Source organism: Apus apus, chromosome 9 (genome assembly GCF_020740795.1).
Source record: "Apus apus isolate bApuApu2 chromosome 9, bApuApu2.pri.cur, whole genome shotgun sequence".
NCBI lineage: Eukaryota > Metazoa > Chordata > Aves > Apodiformes > Apodidae > Apus > Apus apus.
The window spans coordinates 14727990-14753393 of NC_067290.1; the positions used below are offsets into that span (position 1 = coordinate 14727990).

General features: G+C 36.7%; 1 protein-coding gene across 10 annotated transcripts in view; it reads left to right on the plus strand.

The window, feature by feature from the left end:
• Nucleotides 1-25404, plus strand: part of DOCK3 (dedicator of cytokinesis 3) — a 180485-nt gene that overhangs the window by 66236 nt on the left and 88845 nt on the right. For all 10 annotated transcript variants that reach the window (XM_051627123.1, XM_051627129.1, XM_051627124.1 and 7 more), the window contains exons 8-12: nucleotides 2907-2948; nucleotides 3963-4117; nucleotides 19260-19341; nucleotides 23001-23061; nucleotides 24307-24454. In XM_051627123.1, coding sequence (XP_051483083.1) covers nucleotides 2907-2948; nucleotides 3963-4117; nucleotides 19260-19341; nucleotides 23001-23061; nucleotides 24307-24454 — 488 coding nt within the window. The remainder of the gene's footprint in view (nucleotides 1-2906; nucleotides 2949-3962; nucleotides 4118-19259; nucleotides 19342-23000; nucleotides 23062-24306; nucleotides 24455-25404) is intronic.

The following is a 25404-nucleotide window of genomic DNA, read 5'->3' on the forward strand; positions in this document are numbered from 1 at the left end:
TAAGAATTCCATTGAGAGTGTGAATATAGAAAGCAGTTTATTTGAAACTGACTCAGTGATGGTAAGATTCACTTACCAAGCATAGTCAAGAAAGGAAGAACCACAGTAAAAACTAGTAGTGGTAGATAAGATGTCATGAGAAGCAAGTTTGATGGGGGATAAAAAGAGGTAAAGAGAAATGATAGTTCTTCCAGTAAATTAAAAACAAAAACATGAGATACTAAGAGGTCAAGTTGGATAAATTAAGAATTCTTCATTGCCTTCAGTCACAACAGTAAAAGAAGGAGGAATGAAGATTACCAAGAGGAAGTACACGGCAGAGGTATAGAAAAGTATAATAGAATAGCATAAATGGGTAAATAGAAAGATTAGAATACAAATTAAGATATAACAAGCAAATGTCAGTGGTTTCAAGAAGCACTTTTATTTTTTCATCAATTGGCACATGATGCAAGAAAGTAACATAATGCTTTTATCACCCCTCTTTAAGGTCAGGTAGGGTGGTAAATTGTGTCAAATCACTGACAATACCTGTGGAAATTTGAAAGGAGTCACACCGAAGTGGGGGAAGAGTTTATATGGTAATTAGTCATCAGTTCCAGAGGATTTAGAACTATGTACATTTCATTTGAAATGCCTAGAGAAGCCATATTGGACATGTTAGTAATAGTCATTGGAAAGGTGGGTCACATTCCAGCACACCCGCAGAGGGCAGACATACTTTTAAAAGGTGATAGAGGAGGAGGAGCTAGTAATCATTCTCTCCCTGTAAAAAATACTGGAAGAGGAAAAAAAAATTAAATTACTTGCCACAAGGTGAGTAATAGTGACTGTGAACTTGTCCAGAATAAGCAATTTTTCAAAGTTTCAGTTTGCTTCCAGAGCATAAATGAGTCTAGTGGATAGAGGAAAAGCAGCCAATGCTATATTAGATTTTCATAAAGATTTAAATTGTTTTTTTAATTGAAATTCTCCTAAGGTCAGTAGTTCTAGATTAAACTACTGTAAAGTAAACACAAAGCTAATTAGAAAACCCATACTAAAAAAAAAGTAACGGTGAAGAGTCATTTTCAGTAATTTGGTTAAACAGGAGGAAGAATGAATCAACTTAATTTCTTGTGGTCATCCTCCATTTTGTAGGGCTTCATGTTTCAGTAAAGACTGGATGATGAAATAAGGTGTATGCTTACTAAGTGTATAAATACCACGAAGTTGGAAGTGGTAGTACAGGGGAGGAAAGGACCAGAATCCAAAATAATGTAGAGAAATTGCAGAAGTTACCTGAAGGATGTCACGTAGAAGTGAGAATCACAAGTGCAAGGCTTTAACTTCTGCTGTCAATTATTGCTTCTGAAGTACAGGTTGGGATGTTACAAGATTAGGTGGTTCTGTAGATTTGATTGTTCTTGGATTCACAAGCTGAATTAATTAATCTTTTCATATTAATAATGGATAAGACAAGAATCAGTGGGCCTGGGTTACAGTTACCAGGATTCAGTTTAAGCATCAGAAATTACTTTGATGAAGAAAGATGAACTGAAATTAATCATCTGTTAAAGTTTCCACAACCTTAACAGGCAACTGTCTTCTGGGAAAAATAAAGGTTAAAAAGATTATTTTTCTTTTTTTCAGAGGGAAGATGGGTAACTTCTTAATAGTCCTATTTTTTATATCACCTCTCAAGGCTTTTCAGGTTGAAAGGGACATCAAGGGCGATCTAGTCAAACGTCCTGCTCAGTAGCAGATCATACTGAATTCAGGCCAGGGTACTCAGAGCTTTGTCCAGTTGGATCTTGGAATTCTTCAAGGAAAAATATTGGGTGCCTACTCTAATGCTTGGTTGCCTTGATGGGGCTATTTTTTTTGTTTGTTGGAAAGTTGGATATCCCATGTTGTAGTTTATGACCACAGTATTTTGTCCTAATGCTATGCAGCTCTGTAAAGACCTTGGCTGTGTGATCTTGGTGATAACTTTATAGTTATTGGAAGGCTACCATCAGGTCACATGCACACCTTCTCTTCTCCAGGCTGAAAAAGCTGCATTCACTCCAACTCTTCTCATATGACGTGCTCCAGCTTCCAGTGGCTTTGGTGGTCCTTTGCTGAATGGGGTGTAGTATTTCAGATATAGTTTACTGAATGCTGACTAAAAAAGAATAAATGTTATTCTCAATCTACTGACTGTATTCCTGGTAACAGAGACAGTGAGTTGCTAAACATCCTTGCTACCAGAGTGCTCTCCTGCCTTAAGTTTGGCTTGCTGTTCAGCAGGACCCTGTCAGTCAATTCCCAGCCTATACCGTGGAAGGAATAGCCTGCCCCAGGTGCAGGACTTGTGGTGTTTGTCCTTGATGTATTTCATAAGGTTTCTTTTATCCAATTCCTCTGGATTTCTTAGATCCCTCTGAGTGGAGGCCTTCTCCAGAAATTTTAAATGGGTAACTCAGCCACCTAAACTTAGAGGCTTTTAACATTCATAACACACTGCAGTAGTTAGACAAACAATGGAGCTGGAGATTATTTCTTCTGCTTACAGTGTGAAAGAGGTTTGTTACTGTGACTGTAAACAGATGTCAAAATATGCCATTTAACTTAGCATCTTCTTGGTTTGGTCTCATTATGAAGATTATCTTTCCTTTTGTGGTAAAAAGTCTTGGTTTTGTTCTGTGAGAAAGACAGTGGCATAGTTTGGAAAAGGTATTGATGAATAGCTTTAGTGGGCTTTGACCTCCTCTGAAGCTTGGTGGTCTTGTGAGTGATGATATACTGTGAAAAAAGGCTGTGAAAAGTTGGTAATATTCTTGAACAGCCATATTTTCAAATTACCATTCTGCTGCTGCACAGATATGATTAAATATTTCTTACTTTCAAAAAGGTTTAAATTTTACTACTTTGTATCTCCACAGCATTTGTCAAGTAGACACAGTGTCCAGCAGAGCACATCACAGGTAAACATCATAGATGTATGAATTTTTGTTGTCTTTAAGTGTTTGGTGATGCATGTTCAAGTATGATGGGTAGCTCCCTACCCATAGAGCACTTCCTCGTAAGATCCTCAAGTAGTTAATTTATTAAGGCCCCTCTCAACTTCTATTTAGGCCTCTTCTTCTTAGCTCTAACTGTTGTTTTTAAAAGATCAACTTCTGTAGTGATACCAGAAGCTTCAGTCTGCCCATGTGAGCTCTTTCTACTTGCCAACATATGGCTTAATAGGCTTTTGTTTCGCATATCCTTCCTGTAGTAATGTGATCTGTTCCTGGTCATGGAATCTGGGTCTTATCTCTCCAGGAGAACTGTGAAGATCAGCATACAACGGATATAAAAAATTACAAATAATTTATAATTACATTTCTTTTTTTCCCCACTCTATTTTTCAGTCTTGTAAACACATCTGGGTATACTGAGTAAAAATGTAAACCTTTCTGCTATTTGACATTATTGGTTGCTCCTCTTATCAACCATTGTTAAGCTTACTTTTTGTTATACCTGCAGGACATACTGGCCTGTAAAGCCCAATTCTAAATGACCTCTGTAAATGAATTGCAGTTGCTGAAAAGAAATTACCTTACTAATGTTAATCTTAAAAATGCTTTGAAGTCAATCTGCTTTAAATGGAAATCATCAAGAACCACCCTAGCATCATCTTAGTTAATTTTCAGTATCAGAATCAAGACAGTATTTAAGAAAAAGTATTTACTGAGTTTACTTGGTTAGAGATTCCAAATGCATAAGCCAATTGTCTCATATTTACTTGGTTGTCATGGTTTCTGAAGCTTTTCAAATTAAAAGCTAAAAAAATAGAGAAAGAAAACCAAATCTGGCATGTATCTCTAAGGTAGAATATATTTGAGATTAAGCTTTTACTTTAAGGAGAAAGGAGAACAGAATTTCAGAATTATCAAGTTGTTCATGTTTCTTTTATTTTTGAAGAACTAAAAATCACTTTCACTTTTGTTAATCAGGTGGATACAATTCGTCAGCGTCATGGGGAAGCTTGTCGTCTGCCAGTGCCTCATCACTTCTTCCTTAGCCTGAAGAGCTTCACCTACAATACAATTGGAGAAGACACAGATGTCTTCTTTTCTTTGTACGATGTTCGAGAAGGCAAGCAGATAAGGTAGGACTGTATCAAATAACTAAAAAGCTTCCTAGGAAAAAAATTATGAACACAGGAAATACATTGGAGAAAAAAATGAGAGCTACTCTTGTGACACAACCAGAAGGACAAAGCTGGTAAATGATGGGTTGGCAGCCCTGCAATGCGTGCATGAGAATATCAGTAATACTAATTATTGCATATGAAATTTAGTGCTTACAAACAAGCGAAGCTTCAAGACACAGAATAGTTGAAGTTTGTTTGGGTCTCTGACTTTCCCTTCACATATTACTGAAGGTCTAGCAACTGCTGGCTGAGGGCTCTTGTTTCAGAAGTACTAATAATGACAGGGCCACACTGTAACTTTTTTGAAAGGAGGACTTCTGTGTAACAGCAGTGCTGTGTTGAGGCTCTTAACTCCCATCCACTCCTTGCCTGGTGAGATAGTGAAAATTCCAATGTTTTTCAAGAGCTGAAGTAATACTATGTACCAGCTATGGATTAACAATCAGAAGGTTGGAGCAGCAGCTGAAATATAGTTTGAGGTGTATTTCCAGGTTCTGAATACAAACATGGTACTGTACTGTGGTTAGTGGTCTGTACTGTCTAAAAATGAGAAGCTGATAAGGGCTGTCAGTGGGAGATATGGATAGCAAGAATAACAATTCTGCTGTCTAAGGGTAAGACCTAGAGGTAAAAAAAAAGGAGAACGTGACTTAATTTTGACTCTTGACAGAATGAAAAAAAGAAATACTTGTACGTAAATAGAACTGGATTGATGTGTGTCTGCTTCAATAACCTGTTTCAGCCCAGAACAGAAACAACCTGTCAATCTGAGTGCTGGGCAATGGTTCAGATCAAAAAGGATGAAAATCTATACGTATGTTTTAAAGTATTTGGGATTTTTTGTTGAAAAAGTGTTCCATGTTTTTGCATATGAAAGGCATTGGTCTAGCTTCAAAATCTTTATTACTAAACTTCAACACCTCAGTTTGCTGGCCATGTGGAAGTTAGCAGAAATCAATGAGAAAGTTGGTCTCATTTTGATTACAGCCAATGGGGAAGTACAGCCCCACTGTGAGAAGTACTTTGGGATGAATGATCATGAAATGATTGAATTGATAGTAACTAGAAAAGGAAAGAGAGAAAATGTTACATAAAGGTGGTGTTCTTCAATGAAGCAGGTGTCAATATATGTGAAAAAAAGTTATATGGGGGAAAAAAATTGGATAGTTTTCAGTTTCTTGACATACTGTGGAAGGGCACAAAAGCAAGGTGTTTCAGTATGAAAGAATATAATATTTTAGAGCCAAAAAAATATTTTACAAAATCAAAAAATAACTGATTAAAGGGGACATTAAGCTATCAGCAGATGTTATCCAGAGAACTGAGGTATTTAATAGCTGTTTTGCCTCAGTCTCCCTGAGAAGGTCAGCTGCAATCAGATGACAAATGCAAAAAGTTCTGGAACAAGTAAACTGCTTCTTAGCACTTAGAAGCTAACAAGACATTAAGTAAAAGTCAACACAGATTTGTCAAGCACAAGTCACGTCAGAGCCAACTCATTTTATATGGGCGTGTGCCTCATGCCTCAACAGAAGAGATGCATTAAACTTGATGTGGTAAGGCAGGAAGATACAGGTACTATAAAGGGGATGGAAAACTGGTGCAGGGAGTAGGTGATGAATAAAGTTGTGTTACCAGATTTTCTCTATGGTGTCTGTAGAAAATGTAGGAATGCTGAGGCTCTTCCTTTAGTAAGAAGCATTGTGGGAAAGCCTTGCAATCTTTCAGCTGGTCTGTTCAGTCAGAGTGCACCAATGCCTGGGGCTTTTTATTTGTATGTTACTTTCTGCACAGTGTCCTTTCTTGCTGTCATGTTATCTCACTATTATGTATTGTGGAGTACAAGGATGGTCCATTCTAACGTGCAGACAGTCAAGCAGATGCACCAGGTTAGCTACCTGGGAGAAATATGAAGTTGTTGAGGCATGCAGAGACAGCATTAGAAAATTGAATGCTCAGCTGGATTTGAATGTCAAGAGGGAGAGGAAGATACAGCTTCTCTAGGTACATGGGCAGCAAATGGGAGATAAAGGAAAACATGGCCCAGCTGCTCAGCAGGTGGTATATGATGTGGCATGAGGAAAAGATAACTTAAGAGCAGTGACTGTGTTAAGTAATGAATATTTTCAGCTTAAGCAATTCTAGTAGTAGCAATAGGTGGCTGTGCATATGTTTAGGTGTAAATTTACAGTAGACATTTTGGCAAAGTGCATTTACAATGACATAGGAATGAAATCTTAAGGTTTTGTGTCATCAATGGTCTTTTGGAGTATGTGCACAAAGAAAGTCTTTTGAAAGTACATTTTTTGTTTGCTTTTGGCAGTACTCAAAAGTTTAGTTGCTCCTCATTTGCTGCTTTTGAGCCACCTGCCTTATAATCAGCTCTGCATTTGCAAGATCACTAACTGTTTAATGAGCACCGTACTGTGCATTGTATTTTTTCCTTCCTGCTTGTGAGACTCTCTTATTATTAACATTTTTTATTCCAGTTTGTGTAATTCAGAAATCTAGATGACCGTTTTTTGCAATATCTTCATGGTATTATCTTGATTTTGGTTTTGGAAACAAAGAAACAGAGGAATTCCCTAGCAATTTTTCAGGATGTTGCATTCCTTTTCTTCCATTCATATACAGTAACATTACCCAGAACTCATTGCACAAGACAAATTAAGGAAATATGTGTGGATAAGTAGATGTTACTCAGTTTAAGAACTGTTTTCTTTTCTACTCTATGCTGTTACAGTGTATGATGCTTTCAACACATCATGTTAAGAGATTGATAAATTATATTCAGAGAGGTATTAAATATGCAGTTTGTCTAAAAAGCCCATATTACAGACATGCAGCAACTATCCTAACCAAGATATTCCTATCAGAAATGAAGATTCCAGTTTATGCAAAGGGAGGTGGAAGCCAAATGAGGTGCTGACAAAGCCATGGGGAATACTTAGTATGATCTTCATGGTGTGTTCTTTGGATCCGTATTACTGTAACTATTCTCAGTACTGCAGTTGTTTATAAGTAAGAATCTGATTTTATTTGTACATTCTATCAAATTCTCCTGCACATTTTTTCCTCTTATGAGTCCTTAGGATGCTCTGAATCCTGAAATAATATTCAAGGATTCTTCCAAGTGTCTGTTGTCATCTGAGTTGGTGTACGAGAATTCTTCTGAAGAGTAAGAGTTTGGATTCAGGTGTCTATGGCTGAACTGGAAGCCTGTCGGAATCACCTTCCAACAAAACCAAGTTTATTCTAATAAGTGTGATACTCTGTTAAATAAGAAGGATCAAATAACATTACAAAGGGCACTGCTTTTTTTTCTAGCTGCTGACTAAGCATTGGGTTTTTTTCAGTGTTGTAGAGAAGGCAAAATAAGATGGGTGTATCTCATATTAAAATGCAATTGGAGCAGTGCTTAACAAGGAAAAGTTGATTTGTTTGGTTTTGTTTTTTAATCATATAGTTGAATCCATCCTTCAATAATTTACTCTTAAGTTAAATTTATTATTTTTTTTCCTCAGGTCTTTATTGTTTCTCCTGGTTGTCAGTGTAAGAGAAGCATCCAGATGGAATTAGTAGAACGTCTTCCTCTGATTATCACTTAAAGCAATTTGATTTGGACAATAAAATACTTGTTTGTTAAGGGGGAAGAGAAAGAAAACAAGCCTAATGGAATTAAAATAATTCATGAGAGCCAATTGTGGGAGTGTGAAGCACTGCGATAAGGAATGTAGAAAAGGCACAGTAAGAGTGTAGTAATACTCTAGGTAGTTTTTAGCATTTCACACCTTTGGCTTTTACTTTATACTAAATTGTGTCTTTGGGCTTTTTCTAAGTGACTTTATGCTGTATAACTGTAATAATTACACAATGAGCGTATACCATGTTATTATGATTTTTTGTTTCCTTACTACATAACTGATGGATGTGGATGTGAACTGGAAATAAAAAGCACAAGCTTTCACATATGGGGGCAGGGCATGATTTGCTACCAAGAGATACTTGCTGTAACATAAGGTGCCTGTCCCAAATTTAGTATTTCTACCGTGTACTACCAGAGTATACTTAAGTATTTTACACTGTAGGTTGATGTCCTGAAACAAATCATAAGCATTTGCACTCTAATATTAGAGACAGCAAATGCTCATACAAAAACCCATGAGAAGGTATGGAATTAAAAAAAAAGAGGAGTAACAAAATACGTATTTTTATAAGGCCAACATTTGCCTTGGCCCCTCCCTCTCCCTCTTTAAAACAAACAAACCCAAAGTTGTATATTAACATACATGGTGTGTGGTCTGTATTATATAGCAGACAAAATGGAATTATTATAATAATCCCATCTGCTCTTAAAATTAATCTGTTAGATAGGATTCTTCTCTACTATCTTAGAGCAGCTGGTAGTTTCCTAGTAGCATCATGATGGAAACTGATCTTGATTTGAGATTGCAATTAGCAAAAGATATGTTGGCAGAATACTTTCCCCCCAAAGATTCTACCTGAGAATTCCAGATTTCACACTACTCCTCTTTACCTAGGACAATAAGATGCAGGGTGGAGAAGCATTTGTCTGCTCTGAAACAAGACTTTATCCTTCAATGGTCAATTTATAACTGCTCATAGCTTTTCTAGTGCAAATCAACCTTAATGGTTAGGTGCATAGCAGAGAAAGTCCTTGTTCCTTTAAAAAAAAAAAGTCTTCAGAAGTTCATGAAGCTGCTTCATTTCCTCGTGCTTTCCTCTTGCTTCCCTCTTGCTTCTTTGATTCTTACCTCAGAGTACATGGAGTGTTAACAAGGTTAACATCTAGCCCTTTCTACAGCCTCTCATTGTGTTTGGAAATGCCTTTTCATGTTCTTTTCCTTCTCACTGAAGGATAAAATTGTATTCCATTCTTTCTCAGCAGATGGCTAGGTAAAACACGTGCAGAAAAGTGGGGAAACTGAGACCTGCAGTGATTTTAAAATACTACTTCTGTAGGAGCAGTTCTTCTACCCAGCTGCCAATTTTCATTTCAGTCCTAGAAATCAGCTAATTTTGAAACATCTATTTCTGTGTTAAAAGTGAAAAGCAATTGGCAAAATAAGAGAAAATACAACCTTGCTCTTTAGTGCTACTGCTAATAGGTGTGAGGAAAGATGATTTTCATGGAAATGTTCAGAATTTGTGGGTGGATGTTGGGGAGAATGTGAGTAGTATAATCTTTCTCACATTTTCTGTCTTAGCACCGTTTAAGATATGAAAGGTGTGAAAATAGTAGAGAACAACATGATCATGATTTTAAATGTATTGTCTCCTTGGCCTTGTAACCAATAGATTAACTTCCACTGCACTATCAAACTGGTTTTGGTTTGACCAGTGTGCCTGTGTGTTAGAAAAGGCAGGATTTTCTCAGCTACTACTTGATTGCACAGTCCTGCCCTATTTTAGTATCTCTGAACTTCCATTACTTCTCATGGCTAGTGTTGAACTGCCAGGGGGCACAGTACAGCCTTCTGGGAGGTGGGCTGTGAAAAGGAAATGTTTGTGATAGTGTTTAGAGTAGAATAAAATCCACCACTTTGAAACACTGTATTTAGAAATGATGAATTTTTAGGGAGTTGTTTTTCACTTTTTCTAGAGTAGGAGTTCTCTCTGACACAGTATTCCTAGTTCAGATGTCAGAATACAATTCAGTATAGCAATTTGCTGAAGGTAACCTTGAGAAATTTGACAGAAATCCTTCATCTCCTGGTGTATTTATTGATGACAGCTAGCTCCATGGTTCCCATTGTCATTTAGTCATATTTTCTTGATTTTTAAACTGTCAATAGACATGTGTATCAGCTGCTCAAAAATGCTAGCAAGAATAGTGTAGCTAAAATTACATCACATTTATACATGTCTTCTTGAATAATTTTCTTGTAACGCTTCCAAATGTAGACAATTATCATCGTCTGGAACTTTGATTTTAAACACTAAGCAAAAATTCTGAAAAAGCCATAGCAAACTTTCTACAAGTTTTCTCTGAGTAGGGGTTGGAGTCCTATCAAAGCTCTGCTAGGCAGGATCAGTACACTGAAGTTAGCTTATGTGGAAAGATCTACATTAAAAGCTGTGGCAAAAAAAAGTCTGCATTCTCTCCCAGAGCACGGAACTGACCTTAGGATCCCTTTTTCTACATTGCTTTTATCTTTAGCTATTAGCTCTGGGAGTGCTGTGACAATGTGTGTGTGTTTATCCCCTGTTAATTACTTTAAAATATTATCATGTTCTACTATTGCTTATTGCTATGTTAGGAAGCAGAAAATTACATTTTACTTTTATTGTGCAATTACATGCTAAAGTTTCAATTTGTTATGTTTTTAATAGCAGCCTTCTCACAGTTGTTTTAAAATACAAAAGTTACCTCATTTACTTGTTTAGTTTAATGATCTATCTACGGAGAAAAAATAACTTTGTATCATTAAGAATTATTTCTTTAATATACAGATAATTTTTCTAGGGATTAGTCCTACCAACTAATGAGGTTCTTCATGCTTAGTCATGAAAAAAACCCCCACAACTTTCTAATATTTACCTCTTTGCTAGCAATCTGATCTGTTGGGATGGCTCATCTGCTGTCACTTCCTCCTATACTTCAGTTTATTGTTTTTTTAGTATTTCAAGGAAAGTGTTTTTCTGACTGGCCTTGCAGTCAATTGATAACCCATAGCAATATATAATTCATAGCAATAGTAACATGGAGGATGTCAGTTCTCGATCCTGCTCAAGATGAACTTCTTTAAAAATGTCATCCACTAGGCAGACATGAAGGAATATTGCTATCCACAGCAGTGCCCTTGTGCTGGTCACTTTAGTTAACATGGAAAATACGTGGGTCTCTGAATTCTGCACATGCACAGCAGGGGACAAAAAGCCTTTGGGATATAATATATGACTTCTAGAAAATAAAAGTGCATCACTGGAAGCAGATATAACCTACAAGTATTTTATAACGGTTTGGGTTTTTTGTGTGTGTGTAGATGTTTAACAAAGGGTAGAGAAGGAGTAACACCTTTTCATTTCCTGTGCCATTTGCTTCAGCTGACTAGATCCTAGATCTCACTCAAATCTGCATTTGCTAGGTTTTCCTATTTATCCTCTTTCCTGTTAATATATATTTCAAAGAAACTATTACTTTCTGAATTTATTTATGAAAGTTGCTGTAGAAAGGTAAGTGGTTTTATTAGAGATGTTAATTCTTTCCTAGAAAATCACTAATACGAAGCTACTATAAAGCAGGAGCTTTTACAAAAATCAGTCTTATGTCTCTCACCAGCACCACCTTCCTTCACCAACAAGTTGGGTTTTTTTCAGGTTGAGGATCAGATGTAACATATTGATAGATTTTTCTATGGGGCTTTATTGATTTTTTTAGTTGTTAGCAGGAAGAAATCAATTAGTTGCAGGTATTCAAAGTTGTCCTTTTGCTGCTCAGAAAGAACAAAAATATATCATGAACACACACAGCTAGAAGAGATTTTGCTTTTTCAACTGGCAGGGTGCACACTTAAAATGTTTAGATGAACTACATAGCGCAGAGAAAGCAATTACAAGTAATTTTCTGTCTGTAGGAAGGCCCAGTGTGATTAATACTACTCTTCGTACTTGAGCTCTTTTCTGTTGCAAAATTCACTGTCAAAACCCACTTCTGTGTCTCTGGCTGAGATTGTCATGTGTAAAGCCAAGGAACAGGGATATGTGGTTTGTAGAGCAAGGATTAAATGAGGGAACTTCTGTATCAGGCCTCAGAACCATTAACTCTTCCAGGTTAGAGATGGAGATAGATGACTTATCCTATAAAATACGTGTGATCCAAAGTTAGAAGTCTTCCCTACAGTTGTGGTAAAGCATTTTACATGTACCACCTGGCAGGGTTGTTTTGGCTTTCTTTAGCTAAAATCACAATCACTGGCAGGGACAAAGATTTCTTTTTTTGGAAGTAGAAACTTTTTCTAGCTAATGGAGAGGATTCCTTTCAGGAACACAAATATGTATCTTTCATGATGCAAACAACAAAAAAATACTAATGACAGTGTCAGATGTTTGAGTGTGGCAGACCCTGAGGAGAATGTAATTGGTGCTTAGCTACATTGCTCCTGCAAGCTGTGGGAATGTTTTTAACATTGTCTTTGAATGTGGCAGAGAGAAATGACAGGTAGTTATTTTCACTATTTTTTGTTTCTATAGCAACCCAGTGTTTGCAGTAACAGTCTTACTGTAAGCTCTGTAATCCTCCCCCAGGGCTTCCAGCCTATGTGGTAACTTAATAATTCATGAGCATTAAGCCTGAATTTGCTGGGAAGCAAACTGTGTTGCTGGGAGCTATTTTCTCAGAGCCAAATTCATTTCCCTCAGATTTGGTGTTCTTTTCTCTAAGATGTCTTTATAAAATACACTCCATAAACCAAAGCAGTGTACTTTTCCTCACTTGTTTTTGGAACAGGGATTACTGCAGATCTGCTGGATAAGGCAGCTCATGAAAGGACATTTCCCCTGCTTCCCTCCTCACCTTAAAAAAAAAAAAAAAAAAAAAAAAAGAAGTGGGGGAGAAAACCCACACATTGTGAGCACTTGCCTGAAAAGGAAGATTTTGTTTAGTTCATGAATCATTGCACAGACAATATGCAAACTGAAAGTTCAGCAGAGGTGATCTTCCTCTTAGGGGTTCAGGAGTGACCACTGTCAATGACGGATTGCTGAGATCCTGCTGCACCATGGGATCTAGAACATGCTGTTGGTTTACATTATAAATGGGAATGCAGTTCCTCTCAGGCACCGTATCGTTCTGCAGGTGTGCTTTGACTTAAACTGAGAACTGAAGACTCTTTCTGCAAGGAACTGGGAGATATTATTGCTATCTCAGTCTTGCAGCAGCTATAAGGACTTTTTTGTTTTTTTCAAGAGAATGAGCAAAAATTAGCAACTCTAAAAGGTAAAAATTATTAACATAAAATAAACTTGAAAAGCTTTTTACCAAGAATACTCCTAAATGGACTGTAAACAAATTGTTAATCATCTCGAGAGTTCTGCTTTCCCTACAAGGGACTTCAGCTCTTAGGAGCAGCCAATATTTACTGTATGAGCATAACTTTACTTTTCTATTTCTTCATGGCCTTATGTATGTGTCATGTACAGTTGTACTTCAGTAGAAACCCTTTATTGCCTAAATTGTCTTTCAAGACAAAAATCAATCCAGTATTTCTCACAGTGGGAAATAACTGAAATGTCAATATACGTTCAGACTTTCTTCATCAATATGAGACCATCTGGTTTAAATAAAGTTAAGAAACCCTGATGGGAAACTTGTTTCCTTTTTAGAAAGTGTCTACAGAGTGTTCTCAAAGGCATCAGGATACGATGCTGTCCTGTAGTCACCATTATGGTTACTGAGCATAGTCATGTGCTTGCAGTTGATAAACATAAGAAAGATTTTGACAAAAGTTTCAAATTAAGTGGAAAGAAAATCCTCTGTTTTCTCTAATCTTATTCAAAGCTGTACAAGCAAATATGAGAAGCCTTGTGTTGCTGTTGATAACTGTATTGCAGGATGCAGCACAAATGGAAAGCTGGGGCAGTTCAGCCAGGGTTTTTTCCTCTGCCACCACATAAGCAATTGGAGAGCAATAATTGCTTTCCTGAGAAACGAGCTAATTCTGCTTCACTAGGGGTTTAGGTAACCTCTGCTGAGCTGTTTCAGTGTATTTCTGCCCTGATCCAGACTCCCAAGTTAATTCCTGCAAGTATTAGCTTGTACAAACTGTAGTTCAGTTATCTCCTCCTCAAACCCCAGGAATCTCTTTCTTGGTGTTTCTGTGCTAACTTAGGAATGTTTTGAAACAAGTACTTTTGCTGCTTCTTTTTTTTTTTTTTTCCAGCTTTAAGAAAAAATAGTTTTCATATACCAGTAATTCCTTACATTATTACATTCACTTGGTAAACAATACTGTCCTTGAAGAGTTTGTACACACAGTGGTAAAAAAAATGCAGTATCTCTTGGTATTGATTAAGTAAACGGCCTATAATGTGGTGTGCACAGCAAGACTGCAGTATTTTGAAGGCAAATGTTGGCAAGGTTACTGTTGTCACAGAGAATTACTAGCTCATCCTGAGGTCTATCCTGGCTGCCTGGGGCTTGCAGTGTGGATAGTTTGTTCTTGAGGTTTATCTGGGACAAAAAATGGTGCTTTTACAGTAAGACTTTAAAATGCTTATGATATTCATATGCCAACTCAAATTTTATTCTAGAATTCTTGTCAGGCATATTAGCATTGATTCAGAGACTAGAAGAGATTTCTTTATTTTTTTTGTGAAAAATTAAATAATATCCTGCTTGTCAACATTTCTTAAAAGGTAGGACTGAGTATGATGAAAGGAGGTAAACTGTGCTGGTTGTGCAGGTCTTTGTATGTACCTATTCCTGCTGCCTGCTGTGACAGCATTTCAGGCTGTTGTTCCTGAACTTCTATTGAATGCAGGTAGGGATTTACGTCATACTAGAAGAGTGAGAAAAAGACCTGGGAAGACAGTGAAAGAATGTCAAGGACTAAAATACAAGTTACTATATTTTCTGCTACCATATGACCTTTTTCACTGTGCACTGGTACATTTGTTGTGGGACCAATACATATATATTTTAAATAAGGGATCAGTCAAATGTTAGATTTTGAAAACCCAGTGAAATACAGCTTTAAAGAAAGGTCGGAGGTGTTGGTAAAAATGCTGGGGTTTCCCCCAGTTTTCTGAAAATAAGCACTAAGGAAAATAAGAAAAGTGAGGGAACAGTTTTCTACCCTTTCCCTTTTAGTGGCATATTGGAATGGAGAGGGTGAAGGAGGCATTTTTTTTCTGGGGAAAATAACTACCAAACCATTATTTAAGGCAAAGGAAAGGTACAAGATGTGAGCTTTCTGCTTAAGGGGGTTGATGCCCTAATGTGTCACTGTCTCTGCTTCAGAAAACCAATCTCTCATATATTGTTAAAGAATTTTTTTTTTTAAGATTATGCTCTTTATCATCAGTTTCCAGTTCAAAAGGAAAATTTGTCTTCAGTCTCTCTACAGGCTGCCAGTGCTTTGGCACTATGCATCTATTAAAGTTGTACATAAATTCATACACAGTCAGGATTTTTGCCTCACAACCCCACACTAATTAAACCCACCAATGAGTTAATACAAGGGAGCTCACTAAACTATTCCAAGCTCTTTGCCAGGCCTTTTGTTGTCATCTTTGCATGTTGTGCAGAAAAAAAGCCCCACAAACAAACTGCCTCCACGACAAAAACTCCCCACAGGCATACTGCGTCTCATGCTCACCCAACAGTAAATTTTGTCCCTGTTTGCCCCTTCCTTCATGCTGAAAATGTAATGTCCCAAACCACTGACTGCTTCCTTCCTTTTTGCAGAAACAGCTGTCAGTTCAGTCTGGTCCTGCTTTTCAGACAGTTAAAGGAAGCCAAGAAGGGAGACACTGCCTTCATTATTTTTCTTTCAAGTAGAAGAACAAGAAACTATTTGACTTGGCATATCAGAGCAATGTTTCTTATGTTTGAGTGGCTTTAGCAATTACTAATCATGCAAGTGATTGTAAAACCTGACTTATTGCTGCACAAGAGGTGGTTTCACTAGGATGTGAGTTAGCACAGGAGGAGATCTTGCAGTTAGAATAATTGAAGATTGCTTATAGCATGTAGGAGCAAAAGGAATAAATAAGCTGTTGTTTAAAATGCTGTTACTGATGTGGCACATCTTAGGTCTGAACTTAACAAGGTAAAAATGTTAATTATTTTCTCTGTTTTGGTGCATTTCTTACCTAATTTTCTGCACGAGAGAACTGGTTTTGGTGCTTTTTCAAAATAGCTGAAAAAGAATATTTTTATTTTTGACAATAATTTTATCAAGCAGTCAGATTGGATCAAATACTCATACTTCCCCATACCTAATTTCCACCACTTATTTGGCAATTATAACTACAGGATTTTTATAATTTCCTTATGATTTATTTGAGGTGTTTGGGTTTTTTTTACCAGAGTACCATGTGTCTGTTTTCTTTAAGCAATTAGAGCATATTAAATTATAGTAAGAGTAATGCTTAATGGATACAAACATGGGCAATTATTTCCATGTGGAGTTTACTTGGATTTGATATTTTGATTTTACTAAACTGGACTTTAATGTTGGCTAGATTCTATGCATACTCTTGTCTTTTTGCAGAAAATAAGCTTGAGGAACAGACACTGAAGACTGAACTCTTTCAAAGGAAGTAGCTCCCAGAATAAGAAATTAAGTTTCTTGACCCTAAGTGTGTGTATCTTTGTCTAAAAAAGGAGCTATAATTATAGCTGAAGGCAGTGGATCCTCAGATCATTGAAAACAAGGTTATTCTTCCTGGTTTCCTTTGACACAGAAATAAATTTGCAGTTGCAAAACTGGGAACATCTGACTAACTAGTTCATAATATGGGTCAATAGTATAAAAAGGTTCAAGTCCCATTCCAGGATATACTAATGTTATTGGCACTGGTTAGTGCCACATATTTAGACTAGTGTCTGTGAACTGTTCTTGAACAGTAATACCAAAGATTAGACAAAATGTGGTGTTGAGAAACAAAACTCTTCAGAAGAAATGACCTGCAAGGAAAGGTGGAAGAATTTGAGGTGGATTTTCTTTTAAGCTTGCTTATTAGCACTGCTGATCTTTCATTCTCCTTGTCCTGTCAGTGGGTCTCTCCTTTGACAAAGTTCCTCTTCATGTTCCACAGTTCTCAAATGCTGCTGTTGCCTTGAAGTCCCCTTAATTATTTAAGTGACACAAGCTGAAGAGGACTCAAGGGAGGAATGGAAATTAAATAAAGGAATTTAAAGGTTGATACTGAAAGTTTGTTGGAATAGGAGAACAACTGATGAATAGGCAGGTGAAAAAGATGGTGGTCTGCTTCATTTCTTGAAAAGTGCTGGAACATGGGGACAGGAACCACATTTTCTCCGTGGCTGTAGCAATAAAAAGGTGAATTGCAAATTTTAAAAGATTTCCACTTGCTAATGGAGTAAAACCTTGAAAGTGGCTATCAAATGAGCCTCCAGAATATCCCTCCTTGGATGTTTTGAAAGCAGACTAAGCAATACAACTTCTGGTAATGAATCGAATATAAATAGACTGTCTTGCCTTAAAGACCTTTCAGTCTCTTCATTGCCATTGTCAGAGGGACAGCCTGCCCAGGTTTCTCTGGCACACAGGATTGTATTCAACTTCAGTTATGAAAATGAAATGCTTGTTCATGCTGAAATAATTTCTCAAAGAAAAAGCTTGGTTGGAAGTTCAAAAATAGACAACTTATTGGAGATTTAAAATGTAATATGTCACGTTATTGTTGAGAGCAATGGAGGTGACTTCACTTTAATGAGTTTTAATTATTAAATTATGTTACATAATGCATATATATCCATTTTTATGGTACATACGCATAAATTACAATAAAGTTCACTCTCTAATAGTAATTCTGCAAATGGCTGGTGAGAATTTTTTTAGCATGACAGCCCAAATACTTTCCTAGGTTCAATATACCCAGAACTATTACATTCAAAGATCTTGTTTCTATTCTTGAGCTTCACTTTGATGTAAGCTGATACACATCAGCAGAATATTGCTGTATGCTTTCTTTATTCTTCCATTGTTTCCCTAAGTATCTACTACTGGGCATTGTTGGAGACAGGATAGTAGGGTAAGAGAGACCTTTCATATGGAGGGAGAGGCCTATTGTTACATTTTGTCTATTTTTGACCTTGACTTAGTTTATCTGTTGCCATCATCTGCCTCTGTAATATTGGTTATTAGCATCTATTTCCTGTGTTTTTATCCCAGAATTTGAAAATACTCTTAGCCAGTGTTTTGTACTTTGTGACTTTGTAACTAGTGTTACAAACTTGTATTTTTAGAACCGTTCATTAAATGGCCTTAAAATACCAGTAAGTTCTATAAAACAATTCCAGCACTTTTTCTTTAATTTCTTAACAGCATTAAATTGCTTATTTATTTGGATATATGTTTAATTACATAATATAATTAATGACTGGTACCACTACCCTGTAAGAAATTAGCTTTTCTATAGGGCATGCATAACTTGCAGAAGAAAGCATAACAAAAAAGTATTGGCTAAGCACTGAAAGCAGACATTTCCAAACTGATGTGGGGTTTTTTCATGCTTTTAATGGCAGGCAGTGAATAAGCCTTTTGGAGCAAGCTACCAAAGGAAGTTGTGTCCTCTGCATTCTCATATTTTTCAGGCCAAAGCAATGGATAATACACTGGAAAATGTGATTTAGTCGAATGAAGGTTACTGGAGTTGATACAGTCATCCTGGATACAATTGACAGGATCTGTGATACAATGGGAATGTAACTGGAGGTTTAATGATGTGGTCTTGCTTTATTTCTGTGAATCTGTAGGAAGAAAATTCTGGTCAATACTTCGGGTGTTGTCGCACATGTAGTGAATAAATTACTCATCAAATTTATTTGTGTACATAAATTCTGTGTCTTAAGAAACAATGGGCTATCATCCATAGTAAGGATTAGTAACTTTGCAGTCTGGCTATACACACTGTTCTTGCTGGTTCTGTCAGTTGAATCTCAATGTGTTTGAATTAGTAAATATATTCTATAAATAGCGTACATTGTAGGAGATGCTTACTTGGCATTCTTGTTACTTTGAGTGTTGAGGGGAATTTAATGAACTCTATTTTACCAAAGGCAGTGTTTGTCTTGGCCTTCGACTGAGGTAACTGTAATGTGTTCAAATCCTGTCCTTCATATATTCACATTATTTTAATGTTCTTGCATCATGAATGTTCATCAACATGATGTGTTCACATGCAGAGTACTTGCTATTAAAAGTCTTCTGAGCTATTCCATGTAACTTTATCTAGATCAATGAACACTCTTTCATATGTTTTGGGAGCAAAAAAATATAAAACGTAGTGCATTTTGGTTTAAATTAACATATCTACCTGTATGTTTATGTTGGAACTGTGTACACAAAACTCTTATTCATTTCTTTCAATATTGTTTGCTTTTTAGTGAGAGGTTTATGGTGAGGTTAAACAAGAATGGAGGCCCCAGGAATCCGGAGAAGACAGATCGGATGTGTGCGCTTTTCACAGTACGTGTCTCTTCCTTTTCTTCTTCCCTTACGGTATGATTGTAGAAATAGTCAACCTGATGGAAAAAAACCCTACAATTCTTTTCTTCCACTATATTGAACAGAATGGAAGCTGTTTCTAAGTTTTATGGTTGTAACTAAATAGTAAAATAAGAAAGTGGAAGTACTTCGGAATTGTTTTTGTGGCTAAGCAAATATTCTGAAGTATTTGCTTTTAAGTGCATTTGTCCCTGCTTATAGCTTGAAACTTTACATTTTCAATGCACATACAATGTGCCAGAAAGACAGGAGTGGTAGTAGCCATCTGTGACCCCTGCCAGATGATACCTCAGTTGGGAGTGGAATGGCCAGCTAAGATTTACTTCCCTTCAGTTCTTCAGACACATCTCTCACCTATCTGCCTTCTTGTTCTAGGATTTTGAATACTAGAACACTAGTTTAAAAATGCTCAGGCTTTAATATCGATTCTGCACTTAAGTTCTGTTAAAAATTGCCTCAGAATCATGTGTCAGACCATGATTTTATCTGTCACTTCTCAGAATGAATATGGAAATCTAGAGCCACTGAAACTTAACAGCTCATCACAGAGTAACTGTATGGAATTTCAGATCCCAAGTGTGATAAACACCTTCCATCGTGACTCACCTTTAGCTAGTGCACATGCTAGAAGCTCTTTGACAGAAGTATTTTTGCCTCCACTGAAGAAAAAAGATGGCAGACAGTTTTGGTATAAGCTTTACTTCTGGTTATGAAACCCTCTAAGATCAAGCAGGGCTGGACACTGAAATAGGCATGGCTCCCAGCACCAGTCCCTTCCCTTTCAGAAGGTAACTGAATTTCACCTCTTACGGTGAAACAGGAGGAACAGAGCTTGTCTGGGCATATGTAAGGATGCTCAGTTCTGACTCCATCTGAATAGAAGAGCCGAGTGTATTGTGGTAGAATGTATACTCTTCATAACAGAAATTATAATAACTGGGAAAATTTGTGAAAAAAATTGCACATTTGTGATACAATATTTCTCATTCATTTATTCAAAGAACTTTCCAAAGTATGTAGCAAAGGAGAAACAAATAGTGGCTTTTTGAATATCAATTTTGTCTGCAGTGGTTCTATCTTACCATAAGTTCTTAATTACTAAATGCTTCCAAAATAAGATAGTTCTATGACTTTCAGGTTTGTTCCCAAGTTCGTTTTTGACTTTAAATCTATTTATTTCCTTGCCCCCACCCCCACACCTTCTAAAACTCTAATCTTTCCTAGAGGCAAGGAGCCCCATATCTTAATCAATTCAAGGTATTCCTGTCTTTCTCTGCTAGCTCTGTTGCTTCTAGGGGCTCATCTGTCTCCATGTGTAAGATACCAAAATTACTCTAGGTTTTGCTTTTAGATTTGCTGTCATATCTGCTGCCAAAGGTGAGAAACTGTGTGCTCTGAAGATGAAGGGTCACTCAAGCAAACCTCAGCCTGTGCATGCTTTAGAAACATTCCTGTGTCTGAATCAAAACATAACTACACAGTATAAGCTTGCTGGTTTTGTTAAATACATCGTTCTCTGTGGCCTATGAGGTTGGGAACCGAACTTGGTAAAGCTGTTTAAACAAGTGATTGGTGGTAGTCAGGTATCCTTGATACCACAGTTGTGGGGGTGGTGTTTTTTAACATATGATTAGACCTTTTATAAAAAACAGCATTGTAAGCGAAATTACAGTGTAACTCTCTGCCAAACGTAATATGGGGGGGAAAAATTAGCTGTGATTTTCTAAAAAGTCATGCAGTTAGAATTATTATAAAATTATTTTGTTAATCAGCCAGTATCACTTAGGAAGCTTAGAAGGATGTGGGAAATAAACCCCCTGTGGATTCAGTTTTAAAAATACCTTTCTGAAAATTTATTTATTTATATTTCACCCAAGCAAGTAGTAAATGTAGTTTGTCCTTTTTTGGGTCCTAAGTCATATGCACTAAGAAACTATGTCAAGACTTCCCTACAGGGGTTAGTGGATTTGATTGTTTGGTCCATGTTGTAGTAAGAATTTCTCCCTTGGTAAAACGCCTCTGCTGTACAACATGAAATACAAGGCCATCTGGGCCCACATTTTTTGTCTTTTGACTGTGATACAGTGTATTTTTTGTGAAATTGAAAAGCAACTGAAGTGTGAACCCATCAATATGAGCATGCCCTACAGTTTTCTGTGTTTTGATAGCTGCCCTTTGAAAAAACAGTTCTTAAATTGCTGTTAATTAGAACTGGTAATCTGATAATATTATAAAATTCCTGCTGTCAAATCACAGATATTTTTTTTTAAAATCTGTTACTTTCCAGAGCATGAAGCACTACCTCCACTGTTTTTTTGCTTTTTGAAATGCATTGTCAGGCATTACTGAGACTAAAACTGTGTCAAAGCCCTTCTTACTGAGGAACTTCAGTTTCTCCCAGACGTGCAAGATAAAGCCTACCATATGCTACACTGGTATGTTAGGTGATGAAGAAAGCCTAGAAAGTATGTTCCCTTATTCATGCAGCAGCAAAATAAGACTTAAGGGAAAATGTTAAGAAAGATTTATATAGCTTAATTCTTTGGCTTCAGAGGGACGTGATCTGCTAGCTGGTAAGCATTCCAAACAGCAGGCTGGCAACTCACTGCATATGCTGTCCAGGGAAGTACAGAGCTCCTTTTGAATGGAGTAAGGAGACAGCCATAAATTTATTACTTGCCTCCTGTAATTTAGCAATATAATGCTATTTGAAAGGGACTGAAACTTCTCCTTAGAATAAATTTTATTTCTGTCTAGTTCTAAGTCACTGTGCCCAGATTTATTGCACTACATGTCACTATAATCTGAAGTTCAGTGTTTGTGTACTTTGCCATCACAATCTTAGTTGCTGAGATTTGGTTTCTCAAGTCACACCGTAAAGAAATTTGCTGTGCAAATTGAATTTCATGTTTTAGCTTCCAGAGAAATATGATTTTTAATTTATTAAATTGGTGCAAACTAGGAATGACAGATGTCCTCAGTTCAACATTTTCCCCCTTTATAAACAGTTACATTATTTCCTGTTACACTGGTTTTAATTTGTGGGTTTTTCAAAAAGCAAAATAGAAGATTTTATCTTAATGTGTGTTATTGAGATTTTTCCAGACAATTTTTGCACTGTATTTAAAAAAAAAGTATTAACAGGCCAGACTGCCTTTGCACACGAGAAAATCCACCAATGTTGTTCTGCCCACACAAGTGTGCCTTTTAGAAGGGACTTGTTACCACTGGGAGGGATATCTTTCTTCAACTGACAAGGAAAAAAGAAAAGTGAAGAAACGTTAAGACATAGCTATTGTCTCAAGTTGTTTGTCAAATCATATATAAAGCCCTAGAGCTGTTTTTCAAACACACTGTGTTTGCACTTTGTACAAGCAACCAAAAAAAATTTGAAATTATGTAAGGTGATGTCCATTGCTGCAGTGTAAGGGAAGGAGTGAACAGTAAGCAGTAACTGAGCTTAAAACCTTCTTTTTGGATGTTAAAGGTGGAGTAGCTTAATGAACGAAGAGTAATACTGTGTAGTCCTTTCTGTTTGTTGGAGTTTTGCAGTCATGTATTTGGGAAGTGCACTGTGTTGTTTTTTTTAGTGTGTATACATCTTTTTTCCAATCTTTTAGGATCTCAGCAGCAAGGATATGAAGAGAGATTTGTACATAGTTGCCCATGTAATTCGAATAGGTACAGTATGATTTATTACTTGAAATATATATGCTTAACCATACTTCTACACTAACTTTAAATGTACATTTTGCTTAACTGACATTAAAATGACTTAACCAGTTTGAAAACCCTTGTCATAGACCATGCCTGTCTGCTGAGATTAGCATTCAGACCATGTATAGCTAAGTGCTAGAAAGTTACTGATGACTGTTTAACAGTGATTTGTATTTTTCCCTCAGTCTGAAACAAAATACTTGATTAAGCACCACATTGAGGGTTCCTATTCCTATCTAGTACATCAGATTAGACAAGTTAGACAAGTATAAAAATCTGTTTTGCACTGTAGGAGTGTGTGGTACTTCTAAGAACCCACATTTGAGTTTAGGGAGATGCCCATAAAACACAAGAGCAGGGGAGCTGTCACACCTCTGAGATGTTCTTTCTACCTGCTGGCACCAAAGCAAGCCCTTCCTTGCTAATCACTTGCTAGTCACTCTTTGTAGAGTGAGTTTCTCTAATTATTTGTAGGCCAGGCTAGGCTTAATTTCTTCTTTATGAGATTTACAGTAGCAAGACTGGAAAGATGTTATGATTGAAGTTGAATTAGATTGTGTCTTGCATTTCTATTGTTTGAAGTAGTTCGTGGAAAGCTAGATGAAGTTTTAGCCCAACAGCTTGCTTCAGTGAACTGACTGTATGATTTCTGGTTTGTGAATTAAATTGCTAGAATCTCTTTTAGGTGGAAGGTATTGGATAGAAAAAAGCTCTAGTTAAAAAGCATGTAATTAGACAGTAGCGGGGAGTTAAATGTTTCTAAACTATGAACGTATGTACTTTCACTGGGAAGCTAGGAAGTAAATATTTTACTTGTGTTAACTTGCTTCAAATATTTAGGTCTAAAATGTTAACAACACATAGTAGTTTCAGTTGTATTGTTCTAAACAGTGGAGTAGTGCACTTTTATGCTTTTCAGGTTTTCAGTTAATTGAAAAATGGGCAGACATGACACTATTCACTTTGCCCAAAAGTGCTCTGTTACCTAAATGAGGCAATATGTCTTAATCTAAGTAGCCCAGTGGGTCAGGTAGATTCCAGTGGATCTCTGGATTTGAAAATATATGAGAAAAAAGCAGGAAGCATAGAGAAGGTTACAGGCTGTCATTGAAATGTGCTGTAGGTATGCATATCGAGAGGGAGAATGGACAGAATGGACAGAATGGCTCCATGTGACTCTCTAATATTTTAAATTCCTTTTAATTTTAGGTCGCATGTTGCTAAATGATTCAAAAAAGGGGCCCCCTCATTTACACTATCGCCGCCCCTATGGCTGTGCAGTATTGAGCATCATGGATGTACTTCAGTCGATCTCTGAAATAAAAGAAGAGAAGGATTTTGTTCTCAAAGTTTACACGTGAGTAACTCATAGAAGGAAAAGAATTAGGAAAAACACTGTGTATGTTGGGCGATGAGATAATAATGAAAAATTAGTTATCAAGGTGCAATAAACAGCATTTGCTGTTTTATCTTCCTAGGGTAGGAGGTGAACTAATGCTTTTTGCATGGGTTTTTTGCTCCTTTATTACTCCAAAAGCTCACAGAAACTAATAAATATTATCACAGGTGTTTCAGGTATGTGAAGTGCTTCAGAAATTACTGAGTATTGCCCAGAGCTATGTGACGTGCAAAGCTGCTCTTCCATTAACGTGATTTATTTAAAATCTGCAAAGCTCAAAACAAAAGAAATATGCTATATTTCATCTGATGAAACACATTCTTCATATATTAGAAATCTCGAAGTCCAAAAAAAAGTTTCCCAGAGTCAGCTCCTCCATTCTTTTTTTGCCAACAGTTATGAAAGTATAGCAAAAATGTCAGCTTAGGACCTGAGGTCATGATCGTCTCCTGTCCAAGAAGCTGGATAATCTTGGTATTTTGTCATCATTCAGTTTTGGCTTAACTCAAACCAGTGTTCTTTGGATACATAGTTTACATAGTTTGTGTTAGTATTTGCCTTGTATGTATGGTGTTAATATATTCCATCTGCAACATTTTCAACATTTACAGTAACGGAACATTCTGAATAGCACATTTCTGTTTTGATGCCCTTTGAATGCATTTTTAGCTTCTTATTCACTGAAAAAATAGAAAAAAACCCTGTAAAATACTGGACTTCTTCATTTGTCAGTGATTAATTAAGTCATGCAGCCAGTTAGTGATCCAGATTCCTAGTATTATGATCAGAAAAATCCCAGGATAGAGAGCTTCCCTCTTCTTCCTCTTAATCTGAAGTCTTTTGTTAGTATGGATTCCCTTCACTCCACCTGAAGGACCAGCTGTCTCTGCCTAAGTGCTTACGAAGTT